The sequence below is a fragment of the Carcharhinus amblyrhynchos genome, chromosome 35 (genome assembly GCF_965287045.1).
Source record: "Carcharhinus amblyrhynchos chromosome 35, sCarAmb.v2.hapA, whole genome shotgun sequence".
NCBI lineage: Eukaryota > Metazoa > Chordata > Chondrichthyes > Carcharhiniformes > Carcharhinidae > Carcharhinus > Carcharhinus amblyrhynchos.
The window spans coordinates 17,856,263-17,882,757 of NC_137358.1; the positions used below are offsets into that span (position 1 = coordinate 17,856,263).

A 26,495-nucleotide genomic window follows, 5' to 3' on the forward strand; every position below is an offset into this window, starting at 1 on the left:
ACCTGCACATCTTTTAACACATCTCCATGTTAAACGAGAGACCCCTTATTTGTAAACTGTAGTCCCTAGTCCCAAGTCTCTCCCACATCCTTTCAATATCCATCCTGTCTAGTCCAAGTAGGCTCTTCTTCAATGAGATCATTCAAAAAGCTAGTACATGTATGACAGGCAGAATGGCCTCTTTCTGTTTGGTTGCATGTATTTGTTGGCCATTAACTATATCTCAGCTATTTACCTCAAGTGGCAGTAAAGATTCTCACAACTCTAAGCAGAGAGGTTTCTCTGTATTTTTATTTCGTTGCTGGCTGGGCCAGCATTTGTCAGATATTTTATTATCATAGAATCCATCTGTGTAGAAAGAGGCCCTTTGGCCCACCAAGTCTGCACCGAGCATGATCCCACCCAGCCCTACCCCATATCCCTACATATTTATCCACTAATCCCTCTAATCTACACATCCCAGGACACTAAGGGGCAATTTTAGCATGGCCAATCAACCTAACCCACACATCTTTGGAGTGTGGGAGGAAACCAGAGCACCTGGAGGAAACCCACGCAGACACGAGGAGAATGTGCAAACTCCACACAGACAGTGACCTAAGCCAGGAATCAAGCCCAGGACTCTGGAGCTGTGAAGCAACAGTGCTAACCGCTGTGCTACCGTGCCTCCCAGTCTCAGTAGTCTCAGTAATGGTGATCACGAAAGCCACTGTCGATTGTTGGAAAAACCCATCTGGTTCACTAATGCTCCATAGTGATTGCAGAGCCTCTGGCGATAATCTTTGCACTGTTGATGGAGACGGGAGAGGTTCTGGAGGATTAGAGGATTGTGGATGTGGTTCCTATTTTCAAGAAAGGGAACAGGGATAGCCCGGGAAATTACCGACCGGCGAGTCTAACCTCAGTGGTTAGTAAGTTGATGGAGAAGATACTGAGGGACAGGCTTTATGAACATTTAGAGAGGTTTAGTATGATCAGAAATAGTCAGCACAGCTTTGTCAAGGGCAGGTCGTGCCTTACGAGCCTAGTTGAGTTCTTTGAAAATGTGACTGAACACATTGACGAAGGAAGAGCGGTGGACGTGGCTTACATGGACTTCAGCAAGGCGTTTTATAAGGTCCCCCATGCAGGACTTCTTGAGAAGGTGAGAGGGCATGGGATCCAAGGGGCTTTGGCCTTGTGGATCCAGAACTGGTTTGCCTGCAGAAGGCAGAGAGTGGTTGTGGATGGGTCTTTTTCTGCATGGAGGTCAGTCACCAGTGGAGTGCCCCAAGGATCTGTTCTAGGACCCTTGCTGTTTGTCATTTTCATAAATGACCTGGATGAGGAAGTGGAGGGATGGGTTAGTAAGTTTGCCAATGACACGAAGGTTGGTGGTGTTGTGGATAGTCTGGAGGGATGTCAGAAGTTGCAGCATGACATAGATAGGATGCAAGACTGGGCGGAGAAGTGGCAGATGGACTTCAAAGTGGATAAATGTGTAGTGGTCCATTTTGACAGGTCCAATGGGATGCAGGAGTACAATATCAAGGGTAGGAGTCTTAGCAGTGTTGAGGAGCAGAAGGACCTTGGGATCTGGGTCCATAGGATTCTTAAATCGGCCTTGCAGGTGGAGGATGTGGTCAAGAAGGCGTATGGAGTGCTAGCCTTCATTAATCGAAGGATTGAGTTTAGGAGTCGGGAGGTAATGCTGCAACTTTATAAGACCCTCGTCAGACCCCACTTGGAGTACTGTGCACAGTTCTGGTCGCCTCACTACAAGAAGGATGTGGAAGCTATTGAGAGGGTGCAGAGGAGATTTACAAGGATGTTGCCTGGATTGGGAGGCATGCCTTATGAAGATAGGTTGAGGGAGCTGGGACTGTTCTCCCTGGAGAGACGAAGGTTGAGAGGCGACCTGATAGAGGTTTATAAGATGTTGAGAGGAATAGATAGGGTGGATTCTCGGAGGTTATTTCCCAGGGCTGAAATGGTCACTATGAGAGGACACAGGTTTAAGGTGCTGGGGAGCAGGTACAGAGGAGATGTCACTCATCACCTTTTTTCACTCAGAGGGTGGTGAGTGAGTGGAATCGGCTGCCGTTGGTGGTGGTGGAGGCGAACTCGCTGGGGTCTTTTAAAAGACTCCTGGATGAGTACATGGGGTTGAGGGTTATAGGTAAGTCTAGTAGGTAGGGATATGATCGGCGCAACTTGTGGACCGAAGGGCCTGTTTATGCTGTAGTGTTCTATGTTCTATGTTTTGGCCTCAGCTGCTTTCTGTGCTAGTGAATTCCACTCTGGGTGAAGAAATTTCTCCTCATCCTGTGTGGAGTTTGCACATTCTCCGTGGATTCACCCCCCTCCCCCCATCCCCACACACATGCTCTAAATGCTGCATTTTATGTTCATTTGCTTTCAGTCTCGGGGAGTTGGAATTAAACTCTTGACTTTCTGAGACTATGTGGATTAAAGCTGCCTCAGTTCAAAGGGGATCAAAGCTGATGTCTCCTGTCACAGGAAGCACCTTCCCAAGAAAGGTGCTATGTAAATGCAAGGCATTTCTTTGTTCTAAGTTCCAGATGTGCCATCTGTCTGCCCCCCACACCCTGCCCCCATGGCCCCATTCAGCTCAATCCCCCACACTCTGAGGGTAAGAATTGAGGACAGCAGTGGCACAGGGGATGTTGATAGTGAGTGTGTACACTCCCTGGAGACACACAGCCCACACAAGCGTGCAGTAAAGGCCGCTGTCACTCTCCCAGCAGTTAAATGGGTGCTAACGATATTGCTTTAATAGCTGTCTGCTCAAACCAGGCGGCCCAGCCTTGATGAGCTTCATGCACACAGGACACTGAACATTCACGACAAAAACTTGACAAAATGCCAACTCCCTTCCTGCTCGCTGTGTGTAATTAGCCGACCGTTCCGCATCACACTGTAGGCGCTCCGAGCTCTCCCCAATCATTCTCTGGGACTGAGTGCACAGTGTGGGATGGGGGGAGAGGGGGTGGTGGTGGTGGTGGGGGGACAGTGCGCAGTGTGGGGATTGAGGGGATGGTGGGGGTGGCTGGTCAGCAAAGGGGGATGGGGGGGTTGGTCAGTGAGAGGGGGTAGGGGTGGTCAGTGAGTGGGGTGGTTAGTGAAGGGGGGTAGGGGTGGACAGTGGGGGGAGTGGACAGTGAGGGGGGTGGTCAGTGAGGGGGGTGGACAGTGAGGGGGGTGGACAGTGAGGGGGGTGGACAATGAGGGGGGTGGTCAGTGAGGGGGGTGGTCAGTGAAAGGGGGTAGGAGTGGACAGTGAGGGGGTGGTCAGTGAGGGGGGTGGACAGTGAGGGGGGTGGACAGTGAGGGGGGTGTAGGGGTGGTCAGTGGGGGGCTGGACAGTGAGAGAGGTGGTCACAGAGGGGGGTGGTCTGTGAGAGGGGGTACGGGTGGACAGTGGGGGGGGTGGTCAGTGAGAGGGGTGGTTAGTGAGGGGAGTGTAGGGGTGGTCATGGAGGGGGGTGGTTAGTGAGGGGGGTGGTCATGGAGGGGGGTGGTCTGTGAGAGGGGGTACGGGTGGACAGTGGGGGGGGTGGTCAGTGAGAGGGGTGGTTAGTGAGGGGAGTGTAGGGTGGTCAGTGGGGGGGGTGGACAGTGAGGGGGGCTGGTCAGGTTAGAAGGGGGGCAGTGAGGGGAACTGGGCAGTATGGGGAGGGGGGCAGCGATGGGATATGCGTGAGTGGACAGAGAGAGGGATGTGAGCAGCAAGGGGGAGGTTGGTAGTGCGTGGGGCTGGGGGGTGTTTGGTGATGCCCCGGCAAAACTGAGAATTAATGTAAAAGAGGGTTTTGGGTGATAGACGGAGGGATTCTAATCCGATTGTTCAGGAACAGCTTCGTTTCTGATGCAGTTAGGGCAATTCTGCTCTGTGTGAACAGCAATGATAAGACAGGAGTGAGTCCAGAGGGAGTTGAGTGTGTCCCGTCTGCTGGCAATCTGGAAAGAACAGCTCGAGGTGTTTTCACCCAGTATCACTGTCTACGTTATCACTACAACTCCAGAGAGAAAAATACTTGCATTTATATAGCACCAGTCACGACCTCAGCACTGCCTGAGGCACTTTACAATCAATTAAATATTTTGCAAGTGTCGCTATTGTAAGGGGAGATGGTGCCATAATGTTACTGGACAAAGGCCATTGGGTTCAAATCCCGGCATGGCTGCTGCAGGAATTTAAATTCAATTAATTAACACAAATTAAAAGCTTGTCCCGCTGTGATATTGTTTAAAAATCCAGCTTGTTCACTTCACTGATGTCCCTCTAGGGAAGGAACCTCCCCTCCATCACCAGCCACTAACCCGATTAATAGCAACTTTCAGTTTGATGGTGCCACAGTTATTGGTGGTAAATACCAATAATGCAAGACCAGTAATCCAGGGGCCCAGGCTAATGCTCTGGGGACATGGGTTCGAATCCCATCACGGCAATTTCAGTTCAATTAATAAATCCTTCGGCCCATCGAGTCTGTACCGAACACAATCCCACCCAGGCCCTACCCCCATATCCCTACCTATTATACCCTCTAACCTACGCATCCCTGGATACTAAGGGACAATTTCTTAGCATGGCCAATCAACCTAACCCGCACATCTTTGGACTGTGGGAGGAAACTGGAGGAAACCCACGCAGACACGAGGAGAATGTGCAAACTCCACACAGACAGTGACCCAAGCCGGGAATCGAACCCAGATCCCTAGAGCTGTGAAGCAGCAGTGCTAACCACTGTGCTACCGTGCCGTTATGGCATGCCACAAACTTATCCAGGTACTTTTTAAAGGATGTGAGGCATTCCAGACTGCCACCACCCTCTGGGTAAAAATGTTTTTTCTCAAATCCCCTGTAAACTCCCACCCCTCACTTTTAACTTGTGTCCCCTTGTAACTAAGGGGAACAGCTGCTCCCTGTCCATCCTGACCATGTCCCCTCATCATCTTGAACACCTCAATCAGGTCACCCCTCTAATCCCAAATCCCGACATGTTTCATGTTTGTGAGAGTGAAGTTGGGCTGGAGGTTTGCACCTGTATACTTTACCGAGAGGTTTGGGAAATTAAAGCATCAGCTACCTCCGCTGAGATGGGATCAGGAGTGTAAAACCTGGAGTGTGCAGATTAGACCAGATAAGAAGAGGGTGTGAAATCATAGAATCCCTGCAGTGCAGAAAGAGGCCATTCGGCCTATCGCACCGATCACAATCCCACCCAGGCCCTATCCTTGTAAACCCACATATTTACCACATACTGTCAGGGGCCATTCCCCTGACACTAAGAGTTAATTTAGCATGGCCTATCCACCTAACCCGCACATCTTCAGACTGTGAGACAAAACCGGAGCACTTGGAGGAAATCCACTCAGACATGGGGAGAATGTGCAAACTCCACACAGACAGTGACCCGAGACTGGAATTGAACTGGGTCCTTGGTGCTGTGAAGCAGCAGTGCTAACCACTGTGCCACCCCAATGGGTGGATTGGTTTGGATAACCAAGGTAGCCCTTTGGATAGGGTCTTGGGACACATTTGGTAGAGGCAAGGCACCTTTTGGGATTGTTAAATGTAAATGCAAGTGTAAAAATGCAAAAACACATCGGAACTGTCAAAGGACTCCTGGTGAGTTGGATTGGAGAGGGCTGGAGCAATGGGTGGGAGATGGTGGAATATGATTTGGCATTGAGTTGGAAGTAGGTTTGTATGGGGCTATGAAGGGGGTGGGTGGAGGTGGCATGGGGGTGTTTGTGGGGATGGGGGCTGGGGTTGCTGTTCTTTGCTTTATTCTTACTGTCACTGAATTGAACCGACTGACAGAGAAGAGAGGAAGGTCTCCCACTCAGCCCGCCTCCACATCCATCCTGGGAGCAGTGAGTTCAACCTCCAAACCAGCCCAATCTCTCACCCTGGAATGATAAATCACAGCTGCAGGCCACCCACCATCTTTCAGGTTCAGAGAGCGGGGAACTCGCCCCTCGCTCTGCAGCCCAGACAGGAGCAATAAACAGAACCAAGAAACCCAACCTTCTCCAGACCTGACCATCTGTCTGAAGAACAATATATTCCACACACACATTCCCAACGGGACTTAAAATCCACTCCTCTCTGGATGCTGTAATCTAGGTTGTAGCACAAGCAGGAACCATAATTTAATAATTCATAAACCCTTCCACCAAGAATTCTTAACACAGGGAGGAGGAAATGAACAGTGTTGGAGTCATAGAGATATTTACAGCAAACAACGAGACCATTGCGAACAATCCAGTCCGTCCCATTCTCTCTCGCCCCATCCCAGAGCGCCGTGTGCTTACTTTCCTCACCAGCCCATCCAATTTCCTTTTGAAATCATTATTTCCATTTGCACCGGGGCAGTGAGTCGCAGCTCATTAACACTCGCTGGGTATTTAAGTCCATCCTCACATTCCTGTATGTCCCCACCCCCCCAGACCTCCCAGTATCCTTCACCCAAAATCTTAAAGCTGTGTGGCCCAGTCTATGTCCTATCAGCCAATGGCAACAGCTTTTCCTTATCCAAACCTGTAACACTCTTGTTCAAATCTCCTTCACTCCAAGAGGAATAACCTCCTTCTTCTTCAACCCTAAGCCTGGAACTAAAATGCCCCCATCCTGCCCTGGAACCATTCTGGTGAATCCTCTCTGCACCTCCTCACAGATCCTCACATCCTTCCTAAATTGAGCAGAATTGGGGCCTACCCCAGGCTTTATGCAAATTCAACATCATTTTCCTACTTTTGTCCTCAGTGCCTCTATGTATGACCGCTCTCAATATGTCCGGTTGTCTTCATTGATTGGTGCACATGAACCCGCAGGTGTCTCTGTCCCTGCTCACTCTCCAGCGCTGTGCCATCGCCTCGATCCTGTCTCTCTCTATCCCTTTGCCAAAATGTATCACCTCACCCCTCTCTGTATTAGATTCCATCTGCCACTCCTCTGCCCATTCAGTCAGCCCATCTGTGTCCTGTTCCAGATGCTCTGTATCATCCGAACTCTGTCACTGGCCCACGTTTGGTATCATTAGCAGAGTTTAAAATTTTACCATGATTCCAATATCCAAGTCATTGATATATTTATTAACCTTCATCCTTGTTTTGTCAAAACCATCAATGAGATTGGCCAAGCACAAAGTGTCTTCTCAAACCCTTGCTGGTTCTGCTAAATTAACTCGAACATCTCCAAGTGCCTGTTGATTTTTCCCTCTCATTAACGATTCCAAAACCTTCCCCATCACTGATGTTAAACTAACTAGTCTGCAGTTGCCTTTTCTTGCATATGGATGTTACTTCCTGGTAATGGTGGGTGGCACGGTAGCACAGTGGGTTAGCACTGCTTCTTCACAACTCCAGGGATCTGGGTTCGATTCTTGGCTCGGGTCACTGCCTGGGTGGAGTTTGCACATTCTCCTCGTGTCTGCGTGGGTTTCCTCCGTGTGCTCCAGTTTCCTCCCACACTCCAAAGATGTGTGGGTTAGGTTGATTGGCCATGGTAAAATTGTCCCTTAGTGTCCTGAGATGCTTAGTGAGACAGATTAGTGGGTGAAATATGTAGGGATATGGGGGTAGGGCCTGGGTGGGATTCTGGTTGGTGCCAACTTGATGGGCCGAATGGCCTCTTTCTGTACTGTAGTAGGGTTTCTATGATGACTGATGACTTTACTGTAGCCTCTCCAAAGCCTCCACATCCATCTGGTTGTGTGGCAACCAAAATTGTGCACAATATTTTAAATGTGGCTTAAGAAAACCGCTGTACAGCCACAACAGCTGGCCAATTTTTACACTCTGCGCCCCGACCGATGAAGGCAAGCATGCCATACGCCATCTTGACCACCTTATCCGCTTGTGTTACCACTTTCAGAGAGCTGTGGGCCTGTACGCCCAGATCCCTCTGCACGTTAATGGTTCTGCCGTTTGCTGTGTAATTCTACAAAGGTAGGCAAGCCAGGATGATTGAGCGCCGGGCTCGCTAAACACATGCAACCTGCGATTTCCATAAATTTAAATAAACTAGCCAGCCTCTTGCCCATTTCCGGCGGGGAACTGACTGTGCCTGCGCTGGTAAAATGGCGGCGGTGGTGAAAACAGGCACCAATCGCGTTATTGGCTTGACGCCCTGCTTCACAACTGCGTCGCTCCTGAAAGCGGGTTGGTAAAATATCGCCCTGTGAGTACAGCTCCGCCTGACTTTCTTTAAAACTGAATTCCAAACCGCCGTGTGAATGAACTTAGCCCTGCTGTCTGGCATCGAGTTCTGACACAACCCTCACATAACCCTGGTTCGGAGTCAGACCCTTTAATTGTCTGCTCAGGAAATGATCCCAGAGGCTGGATTCATTTATAAAAAGGATGCAAAAGTAGCCTCTGATGACGCTCTTTCTATTTCCCGTGGAAGGAGCCAGTGGGAGCAGCAGCTGTGTGTGGTAATGATAGAGCAGGGCGATGTTAGGGTCATCATCATTAGGAAGGGCAGTGGGAACCGTCACGGTCGACTGGACTCCAGTCCGCTGACAGGAAGCTTCACATCTTGGGGCTATCACACATGCTGAAGTCACCCTGTTAGACTGAGACATTCTTCACTGCGAGGGAGGGGATGGAGAGGCATTCGGTCAAGATAGACTTGTGTTTTTATAGAGCCTTAGCAAGAAAAAAAATCCCCAAGCTGCTTCACATTATAACTAATCCAGCTCACAGTTAATGCGCAGGAGAAGGCCATTTGGCCCATCATGTTTGCCCTGCCTCTCTGAAAGTGCAACTCAGCCGGTCATCACTCCTCCTGCCTCATTCCCACAGCCCTCGTCAGTCAGGGAAAGCACCCTCCAAGTATCTATACTGGTGAACCTTCAGAAATTTACACATTTAATAGAACCCTAGAATCACCAAATGGTTACACAGCACAGGGGGGAGGCCATTCGGCCTATCCTATCCATCCTTGCTCTCTGCAAGAACCATTCACTGAGTCTCACCCTTGCCTTATCTACCGGAGAATATAGGTTCAGCCCACCCTTTCTTTGCCAATATTCATTTATTTTAAATTCCACATTATTTCTGAAGAGAGAGACATGTTGCCAAAGCTTTTCATCTCGTGTGGGCCAAGTGCTTGATGGGCCGAAGGGCCTCTCCTGCACTCTACGATTCCACAATAGTGTTGAGAGATCAGTATGGGTTAGATAAAATCACAATATTATGTAGGTCTGAGTGGGAGGAAGCAGGTTTAATATTGAGTGTTAGAAACAGCTACTTTGGCATTTGTTCAAGGTCTGGTCATTAAGTCGAGAACCGTAATGTGTGAATTCTCCAGTGACGACAGAAGCTCCGAGTGGTTATATAACTATTATCCAAAGAAGTTATCACTGTGTGCTTAATTTCCACGGTGGTCATAAATCTTTTGGATCCTGATTATTTGGAGGCGATTCCCATTCTTATCTTCTCCGATCTTCCCTGAGTGTTAATGGAGATTACAGGGAGTGGGGAGCAGGCAGCGAGCAGTGAAACTTACTGCTTACTATCAAGAAATGAAAATCAGGTCTCACTTAATGCAACTGCAGCCCCTTATCAGAACTAGGTTGGAAACACCACCATTGGGCAAGTTGGGCAGCCCCACCGAAACCATTCAGCACACAAACCCATTTGTCTCCTCTGGACCATGCTGGTGTTTGTGTTCCACTCTACACCAGCTCACCAGATCCTTCTATTCCTCTCTCACACTTGCGTTTATCCAGTTTCCCCCTTAAATGTATCCATGCTATTCACCTTAGCTATCCCCCATGAGAGCGAGAGTTCTACATTCTCCCCACTCCCTGTGGGAGTGAGTCCCACGTTTACCCCCACTTCCCCGATCTCAAGATCAGAAAACCATTTGGCCAAGAGCCAAATGTAAATCCATGGAATCGGCATTGTTAACACAGCTGCAGAGCCTTCCTACACGGGCTCATGTATCTTACTTCTTAATACAGGATTCATCTCATTTTCACCTCGTGGTGGCAAAGCAGTTCGTACCGCTGCCTCACAGCGTCAAGAACCAGGGTTCAATTCCCGGCTTGGGTTACCGCCTGTGTGGACTCTGCACATTCTCCCCGTGGGTTTCCTCCGGGTGCTCCGGTTTCCCCCCACAGTCCAAAAGACATGTTGGTTAGGGTGCATTGGCCATGCTAAATTCTCTCAGTGTACCCGAACAGGTGCCGGAATGTAGCCACTGGGGGATTTTCACAGTAACTTCATTGCAGTGTTAATGTAAGACTTACTTGTGACATTTGTAGAACATAGAAAAAACGTAGAAAAACTACAGCACAAACAGGCCCTTCGGCCCACAAGTTGTGCCGATCTTATCTCTACCTACTAGGCTTAACTCTCAATCCTATTAAATCCCATATACTCATCCAGAAATCTCTTAAAAGACCCCAGCGAGTTCGCCTCCACCACCACCAGTGGCAGCCGATTCCACTCACTCACCACCCTCTGAGTGAAAAACTTACCCCTGACATTTCTACTCCCCAGCACCTTAAACCTGTGTCCTCTGTGGCAGCCATTTCAGCCCTAGGAAAAAGCCTCTGAGAATCCACCCGATCAATACCTCTCAACATCTTATACGCCTCTATCAGGTCGCCTCTCATCCTTCGTCTCTCCAGGGAGAAAAGACATAGCTCCCTCAACCTATCTTCATAAGGCATGCCTCCCAATCCAGGCAACATCCTTGTAAATCTCCTGTGCACCCTTTCAATGGCTTCCACATCCTTCCTGGAATGAGATGACCAGAACTGAGCACAGTACTCCAAGTGGGGTCTGACCAGGGTCTGATACAGCTGCAGCATTATCTCCCGACTCCTAAACTCAATCCCTCGATTAATGAAAGCCCGTACACCATACACCTTCTTAACCATATCCTCTACCTGTGAAGCCGATTTGAGAGTCCTATGAACCCGGATCCCAAGATCCTTCTGATCTTCCACACTGCTAAGAGTCTTACCCTTAATATTATACTCCTTCATCCCATTTGACCTGCCAAAGTGAACCACCACACATTTATCCGGGTTGAAGTCCATCTGCCACTTCTCCGCCCAGTCTTGCATCCTATCTATGTCACGCTGCAACTTCTGACATCCCTCCAGACTATCCACAACACCACCAACCTTCGTGTCATCAGCAATTATAAGCTTTTCAATCACTGAACATTAGTGTGTGGCATTGCCTAGACAAGGCAGGCCATTCAGCCAAGGCGTTACCTACCTACGCTGCTCCTTGATGTTCTGGGTGTCAGGCTGTCAGCGATGGGGACCTGGACTGTCCCAAAGCTCCCACCCCGCTCGATGTAATCCATGGTGTTGTTCTCCTGTTGCTTGAGGATATCTGTAAGGGCTCTGGAAAGAGAAGAGAGAAAACTCACCAACATGCTCTGATTTGAAGAGGTCTTTAACCTTCTTCACTCCGTTCCCTCCTGAAGCACCCCCGGAGGAGTCACAGTGGAACATCCTCACTGGAATCCCACCTGCCCCTGGTCAACATGCCACTGAAAAGCCATTGGGAGCAGGGACCATGTCAGATTCATGCCCCTCCTTACCTCGATGAACTCAATCCAGCCTGAGACACTGCAGGCCACGGGAACCACTGTACACACCAACCCAGTCACCCAACTTAACCTTCTTAACTAATCACATCACCACTAACAACATGAGTGGCATCGCTTAACAAATTCTCCTGGTCAGCGAGCATAACTAGCATGGCTCCAATAGTGTGAATGCAGTTTGGCAATCCTATCTCAGTTGCGGTGTTTCAGTGAGGCCTGGTTTTGTGTCTGGAGCTGTACCAGAAAGGCCGCATCATGGAGCTGCACCAAGGACCCAGATTGCTCCATCATGGAGCCGTATAGTGGAGCTGCATCACAGAGCCACATTCCTGCATGATGGAGCCATATGGCGGAGCTGCATCATGGAGCCGTATAGTGGAGCTGCATCATAGAACCACATTGCTGCATGATGGAGCTGTTTGGTGGAGCTGCACCACAGAGCTGCATTGCTATGCCATGGAGCCATATGGTGGAGTTGCATCACAGAGCCACATTGCTATGCCATGGAACCGTATGGTGGAGCTGCATCACAGAGCCACATCGCTGCAGCAAGGAGCCGTATGATGGAGCTGTACCACAGAGCCACATTGCTGTGCCATGGAGCCGTATGGTGGAGCTGCACCACAGAGCCACATTGCCGTGCCATGGAGCCATATCATGGATTCTGGAGCTTTGTGGTGGGGCTGCACCATTGAGGAAAGAATTGGGGTGGCATGGTGACTAGTATTGCTGCCTCACAGCTCCAGGGACCCGAGTTCAATTCCAGCCTCAGTCACTGTCTGTGTGGATGCCATGATGTGGAGTTGCCGGTGTTGGACTGGGGAGGGCACAGTAAGAAATCTCACAACGCCAGGTTAAAGTCCAACAGGTTTATTTGGTGGCACAAACATTCGGACTGCTACCCCTTCAGCAGGTGAATGCTCCAAAAGCTCGTGGTTCCAAATAAACCTGTTGGACTTTAACCTGGTGTTGTGAAACTACTTACACTGTCTGTGTGGAGTTTGCACGTTCTCCCCATGTCTGCGTGGGTTTCCTCCAGGTGCTCCGGTTTCCTCCCACACTCCACGGATGTGTGTGTTAGGTGGATTGGCCATGCTAAATTGCCCCTTAATGTCGGGGGGATTAGCTAGGGTAAATGTGTGAGGTGGGATTGTGGGTCGGTGCAGACTTGATGGGATGAATGGCTCCTTCTTATAAGACCCTTGTCAGACCCCACTTGGAGTACTGTGCACAGTTCTGGTCGCCTCACTACAGGAAGGATGTGGAAGCTATTGAGAGGGTGCAGAGGAGATTTACAAGGATGTTGCCTGGATTGGGAGGCATGCCTTATGAAGATAGGTTGAGGGAGCTGGGACTCTTCTCCCTGGAGAGACGAAGGTTGAGAGGTGACCTGATAGAGGTTTATAAAATGTTGAGAGGAATAGATAGGGTGGATTCTCGGAGGCTATTTCCCAGGGCTGAAATGGTCGCTACGAGAGGACACAGGTTTAAGGTGCTGGGGAGCAGGTACAGAGGAGATGTCAGGGGTAAGTTTTTCACTCAGAGGGTGGGGGGTGAGTGGAATCGGCTGCCGTCGGTGGTGGTAGAGGCGAACTCGCTGGGGTCTTTTAAGAGACTTCTGGATGAGTATGTGGGATTTAATGGGATTGAGGGTTATAGATAGGCCTGGTAGGTAGGGATATGATTGGCGCAACTTGTGGGCTGAAGGGCCTGTTTGTGCTGTAGTGTTCTATGTTCTGCACTGTGGGGATTCTACGATTCTTTGACCATTTCATATTGTAAAATCTAAATTTTAAAGGAAAGTGTTTTCTATCCTTAACATTGGGAACCAATCCAGCAGAAACATATATTTAGATTGCAGTCAGAGCCTGCGGCCCTCAGCTTGCTCTGATCTTGTTGCTTTCTCTGTTTATTTGGATCTTCCAGCTCTGTGACCTTCCGAATATAACACACAAAAACATTTCAGCAACAACTCCAAGGCTTTGACTTTGTTTTTCTCTCCCAATTTCTCCTCAAGCTGTTGCTTCAATGGCCAAGAAATGTGACTGACGACCAAAACACAGCTGATGGGATGGCTCCACAATGCAGCTCCACGTTGACCATCTACCTTGTCTGTGCCCCTCGTTATTTTATAGACCTCCATAAGATCACCCCTCAGCCCCCTACACTCCAGGGAGAAAAAGTCCCAGTCTGTCCAGCCTCCCCTTATAACTCAATCCATCAAGCCCCGGCAGCATCCTAGTAAATCTTTGTAGTTTAATAATATTCTTCACCCTGAGTTCGCAAAGCGGCTGGGAACTTTAAACAAATCTGCTTTACGGCAGCTGGTGCTGTAAAAAGGGAGGGGGGGTGTGGTTTCACAGTGTGTGGGTGTATGGGGTGGGGGGGTGCAGCGTGGGGGGTGGGGGGGGAGACACTCAGGAGCCAGGTAAAGGGCACATTTCTCTCCCTGTCCAGGTAGGAAGATTGGGTCGAGAAACTTGCAGCCCCTGACCTGGGTGAGGGAAATGGAACAGGGTGACCATTGAATGATGGCCAATCCACAGGCGTTCGAAGCCAACTGGATCGATTTATTTCAAATAAAAATGTGCAAATCGGTGACACAGTGGGTTAGCACTGCTGCCTCACAGTGCCAGGGATCTTGGTTCGATTCCCGGCTTGGGTCACTGTGTGGAGCCTGCACATTCACCTCGTGTCCACATGGGTTTCCTCCGGGTGCTCCGGTTTCCTCCCACAGTCTGAAAGACGTGCTGTTTAGGGTGGATTGGCCGTGCTAAATTCCCCCTCAGTGTAACCCGAACAGGTGCCGGAGTGTGGCGACTTGGGGAATTTCACGGTAACTTCATTGCGGTGTTCATGTAAGCCTTACTTGTGACACTAATAAACAAGCTTAACTTAAATGGCCAAAACTGGCCACTGACAAAATGGCCTCTTGCAGAAATGTGGCTGCTGTGTTTGCCTTGATGATACCGTGCTCGAAAATAACTCCATATATTCAGCTGAAGACGCTGAAATTTTGGCAGAAATGCAATTCTCTCTTTTTTGCAGCCTGCTGCTGCAGACAAGAAGAAGCTATAATGAAATGATGTCATCCTGACCCTTGGGAACGCTGCATAATTGCCTCACAGTTTGATTAACGTCCAGTCTGCCTTAAGGTGAACGTGGTTAGTGTACACTTAAACTGGACCAGCTGACGGGCAACACGACAGCTCAGTGACTATCACTGTTTGCTGTGCAGATACATGGATTTGGGCCGGTGTCTGCGGGAGTTTGCGCATTCTCCCCGTGCTTGCGTGGGTTTTCTCTTAGGCTGTGCTCTTAGGCTGATTGGTGTAACAAATTGTCCCTAAATTAGTCTCCCCTCAATCTGGTTTCCAATGTGGAGTGCCATAGGCGTAGACAAGGGTCACGGGTGGAAGAGGGGACTCACAATGTTAAAATGGGGGCGTGGGCTCGTTGGGCCAAAGGGCCTGTTTCCCGTGCTGTGTTATTCTTCGTTCTTTGTTCTTTGATAAAGAGGCTTCTGCACAATTTGGGAAGGAGGGAGAAGGCTCGAGTCCTGGCCAACATCCCGCGTTCAGTCATCACCAGGAAACAAACTAACTGGCCCGCCTTCCCATCGCATCCATTCTTCTCTCAGCACTGGAGTAATGTGTCCGGGGGGAAGATTCCAGAACACTGTCCACTCCCCACACCCTCAGCAAACCTGTCCCCACCCCTCACATAGTCCTGAAGGACCTGCCATTGAGAGAAAATGAAAATAATATCAGTACAGCAACCATTAATGCAGACTTGAATTCAGATAGTGCCTTTCTTAAAAACTCTTTTAAAGGCATGGTGGTGCAGAGGTTAGCACAGCTGCCTCACCTCACCCCCATTTCTTGTCTTCCAACAACTGCACAACCTCAAACAGGCCATTGTTCGCAGCAAACTACCCGGCCTTCAGGAGAACAGTGACCACAATACCACACAACCCTGCCACAGCAACCTCTGTAAGACACGCCGGATCATCGACACGGATGCCATCATCTCACGTGAGAACACCATCCACCAGGTACACGGTACATACTCTTGCAACTCGGCCAACGTTGTCTACCTGATACGCTGCAGGAAAGGATGTCCCGAGGCATGGTACACTGGGGGGACCATGCAGACACTATGACAATGGATGAATGAACATCGCTCAACAATCACCAGGCAAGAGTGTTCTCTTCCTGTTGGCGAACACTTTAGCGGTCATGGGCATTCAGCCTCCGATCTTCGGGTAAACGTTCTCCCAGGCGGCCTTCATGACACACGACAGCGCAGAGTCGCTGCACAAAATCTCCAGACAGGACAGTTAGTGAGATTTTGCAAGCCCAGGCAAGTCGTGGGGGTTACAGATAGTGTGACATGAACCCAAGATCCCGGTTGAGGCTGTCCTCATGTGTGCGGAACTTGGCTATCAGTTTCTGTTCAGCAACTCTGCGCTGTCGTGTGTCGTGAAGGCCGCCTTGGAGAACGTTTACCCATCTCTTTAACCTGTGCTTAACCCTCTCTCCACTCACATTGTTTGTACCTTTAAGACTTCAGCATGCTACGGTGCAGGGGGACCTGGGGTCCTTGTGTGCGAGTCACAAACACCCAGTCTGTAGGCGAATGGAATGTCGGCCTTTATAGCGAGGGGGATGGAATATAAAAGTAGGGAGGTCTTGCTGCAACTGTACAGGGCACTGGTGAGGCCGCAGCTGGAGTACTGTGTGCAGTTTTGGTCGCCGCACTTGCGCAAGGATATATTGGCCTTGGAGGGAGTGCAGAGGGGGTTCACTAGGCTGATACCAGAGATGAGGGGGTTGGAGTATGAAGAGAGACTAAATAGACTTGGTCTGTACTCGTTGGAGTTTAGAAGGATGAGGGGGGATCTTATAGAGACGTATAAGATAATGAAGGGGATGGATAGGGTAGAGGTAGAGAGATTCTTCCTGCTTAGAAAGGACAGCAGGACTAGGGGACACAGCCTCAAGATAAGCGGGGGACAGTTTAGATCAGAGTTGAGGAGGAACTTCTTCACTCAAAGGCTGGTGAATCTCTAGAATTCTCTGCCCGTTGAAGTGGTGGTGGCTACGTCGCTAAATATATTTAAGTCACGGGTAGATAGGTTTGTGATAGACAAGGGAATTAAGGGTTATGGGGAGAAAGCGGGAAAGTGGAACTGATCCACTTCAGATCAGCCATGATCTTATTGAATGGCGGGGCAGGCTCGAAGGGCTAGATGGCCTACTCCTGCTCCTATTTCTTATGTTCTTATGTACTTGATTACCTGTAAAGACTCGCATTCCAACCATTATTTTGTAAATTGAGTTTGTGTCTTTATATGTGGCCAAATTCCTGTCCAATTCAATTTTCACGTTTGCTGATGACGCCACCGTAGTGGGTCGGATCTCAAACAATGACAACAGAGTACAGGAATGAGATAGAGAATCTGGTCAATTGGTGCGGCAACAATAATCTCTCCCTCAAAGTCAACAAAATGAAGGAGATTGTCATCGGCTTCAGGAAGTGTAGCTGAGAACATGCCCCTGTCTACATCAATGGGGATGAAGTGGAAATGGTGAAGAGCTTCAAGATTCTAGGTGTCCTAATCACCAGCAATCTATCCTGGTTCCCTCCATGCTGACACTATAGTTAAGAAAGCCCCACCAACACCTCTAATTTCTCAGATAGCTAAGGAAATTTGGCATGTCCACTACAACTCTCACTAACTTTTATAGATGCCCCATAGAAAGCATCCTTTCTGGTTGTATCACAGCTTGGTATGGGCTCCTGCTCTGACGAAAATCGCAAGAAACTACAAAAGGTCATGAATGTAGCCCAATCCATCATGCAAACCAGCCTCCCATCCATCGATTCTGTCTACACTTCCCGCTGCCTCGGCAAAGCAGCCAGCATAGTTAAGGACCCCACACACCCTGGACATTCTCCCTTCCACCTTCTTCCATTGGAAAAAAGATACAGAAGTCTGAGGTCACACACCAACCAACTCAAGAATAGCTTCTTCTCTGCTGCCATCAGACTTTTGAATGGACCTACCTCACGTTAAGTTGATCTTTCTCTACACCTTAGCTATGACTGTAACTCTACACTCTGCATTCTCTCCTTTCCTTCTCTATTAAGGGTATGCTTTGTTTATATAGTGTGTAAGAAACAATACTTTTCACTGTATGCTGTGACAATAATAAATCAAAAGGTAGCCTGCAGGCTAGGTCTCCTATCTCTGTTAAATATGGTCTGGCTTTGTGCTTTCTGGGTTAAATCTTGCGTCACACCTACATCTCCCCTCACACTGACAGCCACCCAGATATCACTGGTGGGTTGCAGGCACTGATTGCAGAGGCTGCCCTGGGTTAACCTTAGAGGGTTGGCAACTTCATCCATCTGTTCTCCCCAGCACCTGTTTACACCTCAGGTCAACCAGCCATCGCCAGCCCAGCTCCCCACCTTAATGGAACGAAACCCACTGACCTTGTGGCAAGGTCATTGATGAAGCAGCTGAAGATGGTTGGGCCTAGCACACTAGAACATAGAATATTACAGCGCGGTACAGGCCGTTCGGCCCTCCATGTTGCACTGACCAGTGGAACCAATTTAATGACCCTCTAACCTAAACTATTCCAATGTTATCCATATGCCTATCCAATGACCACTTGAATGCCCTTAAAGTTGGCGAGTCCACAACTGCAGCATGCTAGCACAGTGGGTTAGCTCTGCTGCTTCACAGCTCCAGGGTCCCAGGTTCGATTCCTGGCTCGGGTCACTGTCTGTGTGGAGTTTGCACATTCTCCTCGTGTCTGCATGGGGTTCCTCTGGGTACTCCAGTTTCTTCCCAGAGTCCAAAGACGTGCGGGTTAGGTTGATTGGCCATGCTAAGAAATTGCCCCTTAGTGTCCAGGGATGCGTAGATTGGAGGGATTAGTGGGTATAGTATGTAAGGATATGGGTGGGAATGTGTTCGGGGCAGACTTGATGGGCCGAAGGGCCTCTTTCTGCTCTGTAGGGTTGTATGATTCTGCTGCAGGCAGGGCATTCCACGCCCTTACTACCCTCTGAGTAAAGAACCTACCTCTGACATCCGTCCTATAATTATCACCCCTCAATTTAAAGCTATGTCCCCTCGTGTTAGCCATCACCATCCGAGGAAAAAGGCTCTCACTGTCCACCCTATCTAACCCTCTGATCATCTTGTATGCCTCAATTAGGTCACCTCTCAACCTTCTTCTCTCTAACGAAAACAACCTCAAGTCCCTCAGCCTTTCCTGATAAGACCTTCCCACCATACCAGGCAACATCCTGGTAAACCTCCTCTGCACCCTTTCCAATGCCTCCACATCTTTCCTATAATGCGGCGACCAGAACTGTACGCAATACTCCAAGTGCGGCCGCACCAGAGTTTTGTACAGCTGTAACATGACCTCACGGCTCCGAAATTCAATCCCTCTACCACTAACCCTGAGGAATTCCTGCAGTGATATCCTGGAGCTGAGGTGATCGACTAACAAGCACCACAACCATCTGCCTTTGTCCCAGGTACGACTCGAACCAACAGAGAGCTTTCCCCCATTCCCATTGACCTCAGTTTCTCCAGGGCTCTTTTATGATTGGTCAGATTCTGCCCAATGTCAGGGCAGTCACTCTCACCATCACCAACAAATGTCTGATTCTGGAGATTGTTAATGTGCCACGTTCATCTACATCTTCCATTAATGAACAAGTGTTTCTCTTTGGCTGTGACTTTTAAGCGATAATTAACTGCAAATAGCTTTCATTTTTAATACCCTCCAGTCTCACCAATCAGTGTAGCACAGTCTGTGCTGTTTGGACTTATGAATGCTGAAACTTCCCGTCTTCCCAGAGTGCTGTGTAAAGCCACTACCTTCCCAGGATCAGAGGAGGCTTAGGGTCATAGTATTCCCTCACTAGCTCCACCAAGGGTTTGATATCTGGTGCCTCCGGGAAGGTTAAGCTGCAGGTTAAATGCAGATAGTCGGAAGAAGGACCCGCTGCTTTCCATCTACCACAATGCCATTCGTCCTAAGAAAGTAACTCGTGCATTCGACATACCAGTCCTCCACGGCTGGGTAAAAACAGCCCAGTTTCCCAAACAGCAGCACAATCCCTGACAATAGCTTACCCACAGTGTGAAGCAGGCTGTTAGCCAGCAACTTCCTTAGGGTCGTTCTTTTTTCCTCATCGCCATTGCAATGGCTCCTCAGCAGCCGGTGTCCCTTCACCGGATTCCTTGTATCCTCAAACTCCACTCCTCGAGTGCTTTAGGTTTGAGAGTGAGGGGTGCGAGTGGCCTCTCCCACACTGGGCCAGTGGGCCGACAAATGGCAGATGGAGTTTAATTTAAATAAATGCGAGGTGATGCATTTTGGTGGATTGAACTAGGGCAGGATTTACTCAGTGAATGGTAGGGGGCTGGAGAGAGTTACAAAGATCTAGGGGATACATGTTCATAGCTCTTTGAAAGTGGAGTCACAGGTGGACAGGGTGGTGAAGAAGGCATTCATCACGCTGGTTTCATTGGTCAGAACATTGAATACAGGAGTTGGGACGTCTTGTTGAAGTTGTACAAGACATTGGTGAGGACACACTTGGAATACTGTGTGCAATTCTGGTCACCCTATTAAAGAAAGGATTTTATTAAACTAGAAAGAGTGCAGAAAAGATTTACTAGGATGCTACCGGGACTTGATTTGAGTTATAAGGAGAGGCTGAATAGACTGGGGCTTTTTTCTCTGGAGCGTAGAAAGCTGAGGGGTGATCTTATAGAGGTCTATAAAATAATGAAGGGCACAGATCAGCTGGATAGTCAATATCTTTTCCCAAAGCTAGGGGAATCTAAAACTTGAGATCATAGGTTTAAGGTGAGAGGGAAGAGATACAAAAGTGTCCAGAATTTTTTCACACAGAGGGTGGTGAGTGTCTGGAATGAGCTGCCAGAAGTCGCAGTAGAAGTGGGTACAATTTTGTCTTTTTGAAAGCGTTTAGACAGTTACATGAGTAAGATGGATATCGAGGGATATGGGCCAAATGTGGGCAGTTGGGACTAGTTTAGGGATTTTAAAAAAAGGGCAGCATGGACAAGTCGGGCTGAAGGGTCTGTTTCCATGCTGTAAACCTCAATGACTCTATACTGATAAAGGTGAGAGCCTCTGACTGGGCAGGCAATTATGACCTCAATCAGGGGTCATAATCTAAGCGTCCGACCTCATGGGCCTTGTTGGTCATTACAGCCCTTCCCCCTCTCCCAAATCCAAGGAAACCCTCCTGGGTCTCTTACGTTTCATTGCTGGGTCCAGATCCTCCAACTTGGCATCCAGCATGGGAGGGGTGTATCTAACAGGTGCCCGTCTCTTACAACGTGAGTGCCAGAGTTCTGGTTAGCTCCCTTCCTCAGGCAGTCGAAGGATAGCCATGGCTTCTTCTACAGTGTCCATTTTGGACTCTGAGGTCCTAACGATGGTGATGGAGAGGCGGGGCTGGCACGTCTGGGAGGACTTTTGACTGTCTCTCAAAAGTTGGCTTTGCTTTGGGGCTTTACTGCAGGAAAACCAGAGTTTACTTGTATCCGATACTTCCTGAGGGAGGTGATGTAATCCTCTGTGCTCAAGGGGTAGCCACACAACTGGGCGCGGGCGTCCACTTCCATCAGGATATCTTCCCACTCATACATCCCACTATCAGCATTGTCCAATGACAAGGCCAGCCGCAGCACCTGTTTGAAGTTGGGTTTTTGGGTCGGTATGTTATTTACCCCGCATACCAAACAGTCTCTTAGCATCTCATTAAACATCAACCCAAATTCACAAGCTTCAGCCAATCATCTCAACCTTGTTAGGAAACCCCCGTCTCCCAGAGTGCTGAGTAAAACTGGTACCTTCTCAGGATCAGAGGAGGCTTAGGATTATAGTATTTCCTCACTAGCTCCATCAACGGTTTGCTATTTGGTGCCTCCAGGAAGGCTAAGCTGCAAATAGCCGCAATAGAAGAACGACCCGCTGCTTTCCATCTGCTACAATGTCATTAGCCCTGTAAAGGTAACTCACGCATTCGACATACTGGGCCCAGCCCTCTACAACCAGGTAAAAAAAACCAGTCCAGTTTCCCAAACAGCGGTACAATCCCTGACAATGGCTTACCCACAAATGTGAAGCAGGCTGTTAGCGAGCAACTTCCTTAGGTTCGTTCTTTTTCATCGGCAATCTTTCTTCAGCAGCCGGTGTCCCTTCACTATTCCCTGTATTTTCCCTCTCCCTCTCCACTCCGCTCCCTCTCCACTCCGCTCCCTCTCCACTCCCACTCCCTCTCTGCTCCCTTTCCACTCCAGACCCTCTCCACTCTACTCCTCGAGTGCTTTAGGTTGAAAGTCAAAGTTAGGTGTGCGAGTGGACCTGAAACCCCCATATTTATATAGAGGTGAGACTCCCTGATTGGACAAGCAATTATGACCTCAATCAGGGAGCTCATAATCTAACAGCTCAATCTCAGGGGTCTTGCTGAAGTCACCACACAAACGAGATCATCAGTGCCCTTTAGACAACATCTTGCCAAGCCCCAACCTTGACCACCTAAAAGGACAAGGGCAGCAGATACCTGGGAACATCATCTTCTGGAGGTTCCCCTCCCAGTCACTCACCATCCTGACTTATAGAACACAGAAAAACTACAGCACAAACAGGCCCTTCAGTCCATAAGTTGCACCTAACATGTCCCTACCTACTAGGCTTACCTATAACCCTCTATCTTACTAAGTCCCATGTACTCATCCAAAAGTCTTTTAAAAGACCCTATCGAATCCGCCTCGACTTGGAAACCTATCTCTGCTCCTTCACTGTCACTGGGTCAAAATCCCGGAACTCCCTCCCTAACAGCACTTTGGATGTACCTACACCACAAGGACTGCAGCGGTTCAGTGAGACAGCTCACCACCACCTTCTCAAGGGCAATTAGGGATGGGCATAAATGCTGGCCTAGCCAGCGACGGCCATAAATAAACTCAAATTTCTAAAAGATTATTTCAGGCTGTGTCTCACGTCCCACTCTACTGGGGCAAACTCTGAATTCACCCCGTGTGTTATTTTTAGTCAATGGATTCATCCTGTCTGTGCTATTTCCAACAACCCATAACTTCTAGAATAAAGTAAACAGAACAAAGAACAAAGGACAGTATAGCACAGGAACAGGCCCTTCGCCCTTCAAGCCTGTGCCAATCATGATGCTTGCCTAAACTAAAACCGTATGCACTTACGGAGCCCGTATCCTTCCATTCTCATCCTATTTATGTATTTGTCTCGTTGCCTCTTAAATGTCGCTATCATACCTGCTCCCACCCCCTCCCCGGGCAGCGTGTTCCACCACCTTCTGTGTAAAAAACTTGCCTTGCACATCTCCTCTAAACTTCTCCCCACGCACCTTAAACCCCTGTCCCCTAGTACTTGACTTTTCTACCCTGGGAAAGAGCATCTGACGATCCACTCTGTCCGTGCCACTCATAATCTTGTGAACCTCCATCAGGTCACCCCCTCAACCTCCATCATTCCAGTGAGACCAAAGTGAGTTCCTCAAACCTCTCCTCATAGTTGATACCCTCCAGACCAGGCAACATCCCTGTAAACTTTTTTGTACTCTCTCCAAAGATCCACATCCTTCTGGTAGTGTGGCAACCAGATTGTACACAACATTCTGAATGAGGTCTAACTAAGGCTCTGTACAGCTGCAGCACGACCTGCCAATTTCTATACTCAATGACCTGACCAATGAAGGAGAGGTTGCCTTATGCCTTCTTGTCCACCTGTGTTGTCACTTTCAGTGATCGGTGGACATGTACGGCCAGATCTCTCTGCCTGTCAATACTCCTAAGGGTTCTACCATTTACTGTATAATTCCTGCACACATTGGACTTTCCAAAATGCATTACCTCACCCTTGTCCGGATTAAAAGCCATCTGCCATTTCTCTGTCCAAGTCTCCAACCGGTCTCTATCTTGCTGTATCCTCTGACAATCCTCTTCATTATCCACAACTCCAGCAAACACATGCCCTTTTCTCTAAGCAATGCAGGATTGATAAAACTAATCCCAGAGTAAACACAAACAATCCCATTTAAACTATTTAAGAAGCGATGATAGGACTCATCGTAGTCAAATCAGCAAGCTATTAGCTGAGAAAGCACAGAAACTGAGAGAACTGCAGTAATCATGGTTAAAAAAGCCTTTCTTAAAGGGACACTAACCTCACAGATGAATCTATGTCACGTTAGCTGAAGGATGGACCGTGGAGCCTCCTATGGAGCATGTGAAACCTTATCTCTCTAAACATCAGAAGGCGGCACGGTGGCACAGTGGGTTAGCACTGCTGCTTCACAACTCCATGGTCCTGGGTTCCATTCCCAGCTCGGGTCACTGTCTGTGTGGAGTTTGCACATTCTCCTTGTGTCTGCGTGGGCTTACTCCGGGTGCTCCGGTTTCCAAAGATATGCGGGTTAGGTTGATTGGCCATGCTAAGAAATTGCCCCTTAGTGTCCAGGGATGTGTAGGTTAGAGGGATTAGTGGGTATAATATGTAGGGATATGGGGGCAGGGCCTGGGTGGGATTGTGTTCGGTGCAGACTCGATGGGCCGAAGGGCCTCTTTCTGCACTGTATGATTCTACGATCTTCTATGAGTTCAGTGTAGAAAATGGCATCATCTTATGGGGAGCAAATGTGGTTGTCCCATGTCCAGACTAGTGACCAAGAATTGCACAATGGCCACCCAGGAATTTATTTAGAATCACAGAATCCCAAAAGCAGGCCATTTGGCCCATTGAGTCTGCACCGACAACAATCCCACCCAGGCCCTATCCCCGTGACCCCTGCTAATTCCCTGACACTAGTGTAAATTTATCACGGCCAATCCACCTAACCCACACATCTTTGGACTGTGGGAGGAAACCGGAGCATCCGGGGGGAACCCACGCAGACATGGGGAGAACGTGCAAACTCCACACAGACAGTGACCCGAGGCTGGAATTGAACCCAGGTCCCTGGGTGCTCTGAGGCAGCTGTGCTAACCACCGTGCCACCATGTTGCCCCAAAAAAGAATTTCTAAAATGACAATGGGGTTTCCATTTCCAAACTTAAATTGAAAGATTTTTTTGATCGGCAAAAGAGATAGAGGCCCAATGGAACTAAAACAGGTAGATGGAGGTAATATACAAAAAGAAGATTTCTTTCTGTTTTACCCCAGTCCAACGCTGGCATCTCCACATCGGTAATATACAAACCAGCCATTATCTAACCGAGTGGTGGAACAGGCTTGAAAGGCTGAATGGCCTCCTCCTGTTCCGGTTTCCCAGAGAGAAACCCAGCTAAAAAGATCAAATGGTAACAAGAAACAAGGGAGGGAAAGAAGTCAAAAGCTTGCAGCAATGTCCCTGAGACTTGAAGCTTGACACTGCAGTGAGATTGAATGGTTTGTACAAGGAATGGGTGAAGAACAAAGCAATGGAGGAAATCACAGCTGGTGACAGAGAGAGAGAGAAGGGCGAGGGGGAAATAAGGAGATATCCTGGATAAGAAATGGAGTTAAAGAGTAAATGACCGGTGACATGGTGGTTAGCACTGCTGCCTTACAGTGTAAGAAGTCTGACAACAGCAGGCTTAAGTCCAACTGATTTATTTGATAGTAAACTCACAAGCTTTTGGGGCTTGCCCTTCGTCAGGCGAATGGAGAGTTCTGTCTGTGCTGTTATATGCTCTGTCTGAGGCCAGAACTCTCCATTCGCCTGACGAAGGGGCAAACCCCGAAAGCTTGTGAGTTTACTATCAAATAAATCGGTTGGACTAAAACCTGGTGTTGTCAGACTTCTTACTGTGTTTACCCCAGTCTAACGCCGGCATCTCCACATCATGCCTTACAGTGTCCCAGGGATGCAGGTTCAATTGCAACCTTCAGTTACTGTCTGTGTGGAGTATGCACTTTCTCACCGTGTCTGCATGGGTTTCCTCCGGATGCTCCGGTTTCCTTCCACAGTCTACAAGACTTGCTGGTCAGGGTGCGTTTACCCAAAGAGACACTGGAGTGTGGCGACTAGAGGAATTTCACAGTAGCTTCATTGCAGTGGTAATGTAAGCCTTACTTGTGACTAATAAATAAACTTCAAATGATTAACAGAAATAAGAAGATAATGGCTGAGACAAAACTAACCACAATGGGAAAATGAACTGGATAGTAATAAATATTTTCAGCGTGGATACAGGCAGAATAATTCAGCTCAGGAGACACAGAGAGAGAGGGAGAGTCACCACCAACTGCTGTAAACACAGCATCTACTCACTGCAGTTAATTAGCACATTCTGAGCTTGTGGAATTAACACTAATTCAGTTTATTTTTGTCATGATCCCTGGATCGTGCTGTCGGAACCTTGGGAAAAAGGCCGACCTGGGTTCCTTGGCACTGGGAGGAAGGGTTCTGGGCTGGAGGTAGAGCTGTGGCCTTGACACTCCCTCATTGATGGGGAGTTGCGATGATGCCCTGTGGTGAGGGTGGGGGGGTAGCAGTGATGTTGGCAGGTGGCGTACAGACCTGAACCACAATAAGGCAGAAAGGGACAGACTGAGTAATTTAAAAGGCCTAATCTCAGGGCTTAGGAAAGCTAATAAAAAAGTAATGACTAATAAATAAACTTTACTTTTAATATTGGAAAGAATTCTGAGAAAAATATGAACCGATCAAAGACAGTCAGCACGGATTTGTTAAGAGAAGATCGGGAATAAGTGGTGATGAGAAGGGTCAATGAGGGCAGCATGTTTGATGTAGTCTATTTGGATTTCAGCAAAGCTTTGGATAAGGTTCCACATGACAGACTTTTCATGAAGCAGAAAGACTG

General features: G+C 48.6%; 1 protein-coding gene across 1 annotated transcript in view; it reads right to left on the minus strand.

Annotated features, from left to right (window-relative positions):
• LOC145361671 (protein shisa-9-like) overlaps positions 1-26,495 on the minus strand; it is a 95,470-nt gene that overhangs the window by 42,229 nt on the left and 26,746 nt on the right. The window contains exon 2 of the mRNA XM_080217565.1: positions 11,248-11,378. Within this exon, the coding sequence (XP_080073691.1) occupies positions 11,248-11,378 (131 nt within the window). The remainder of the gene's footprint in view (positions 1-11,247; positions 11,379-26,495) is intronic.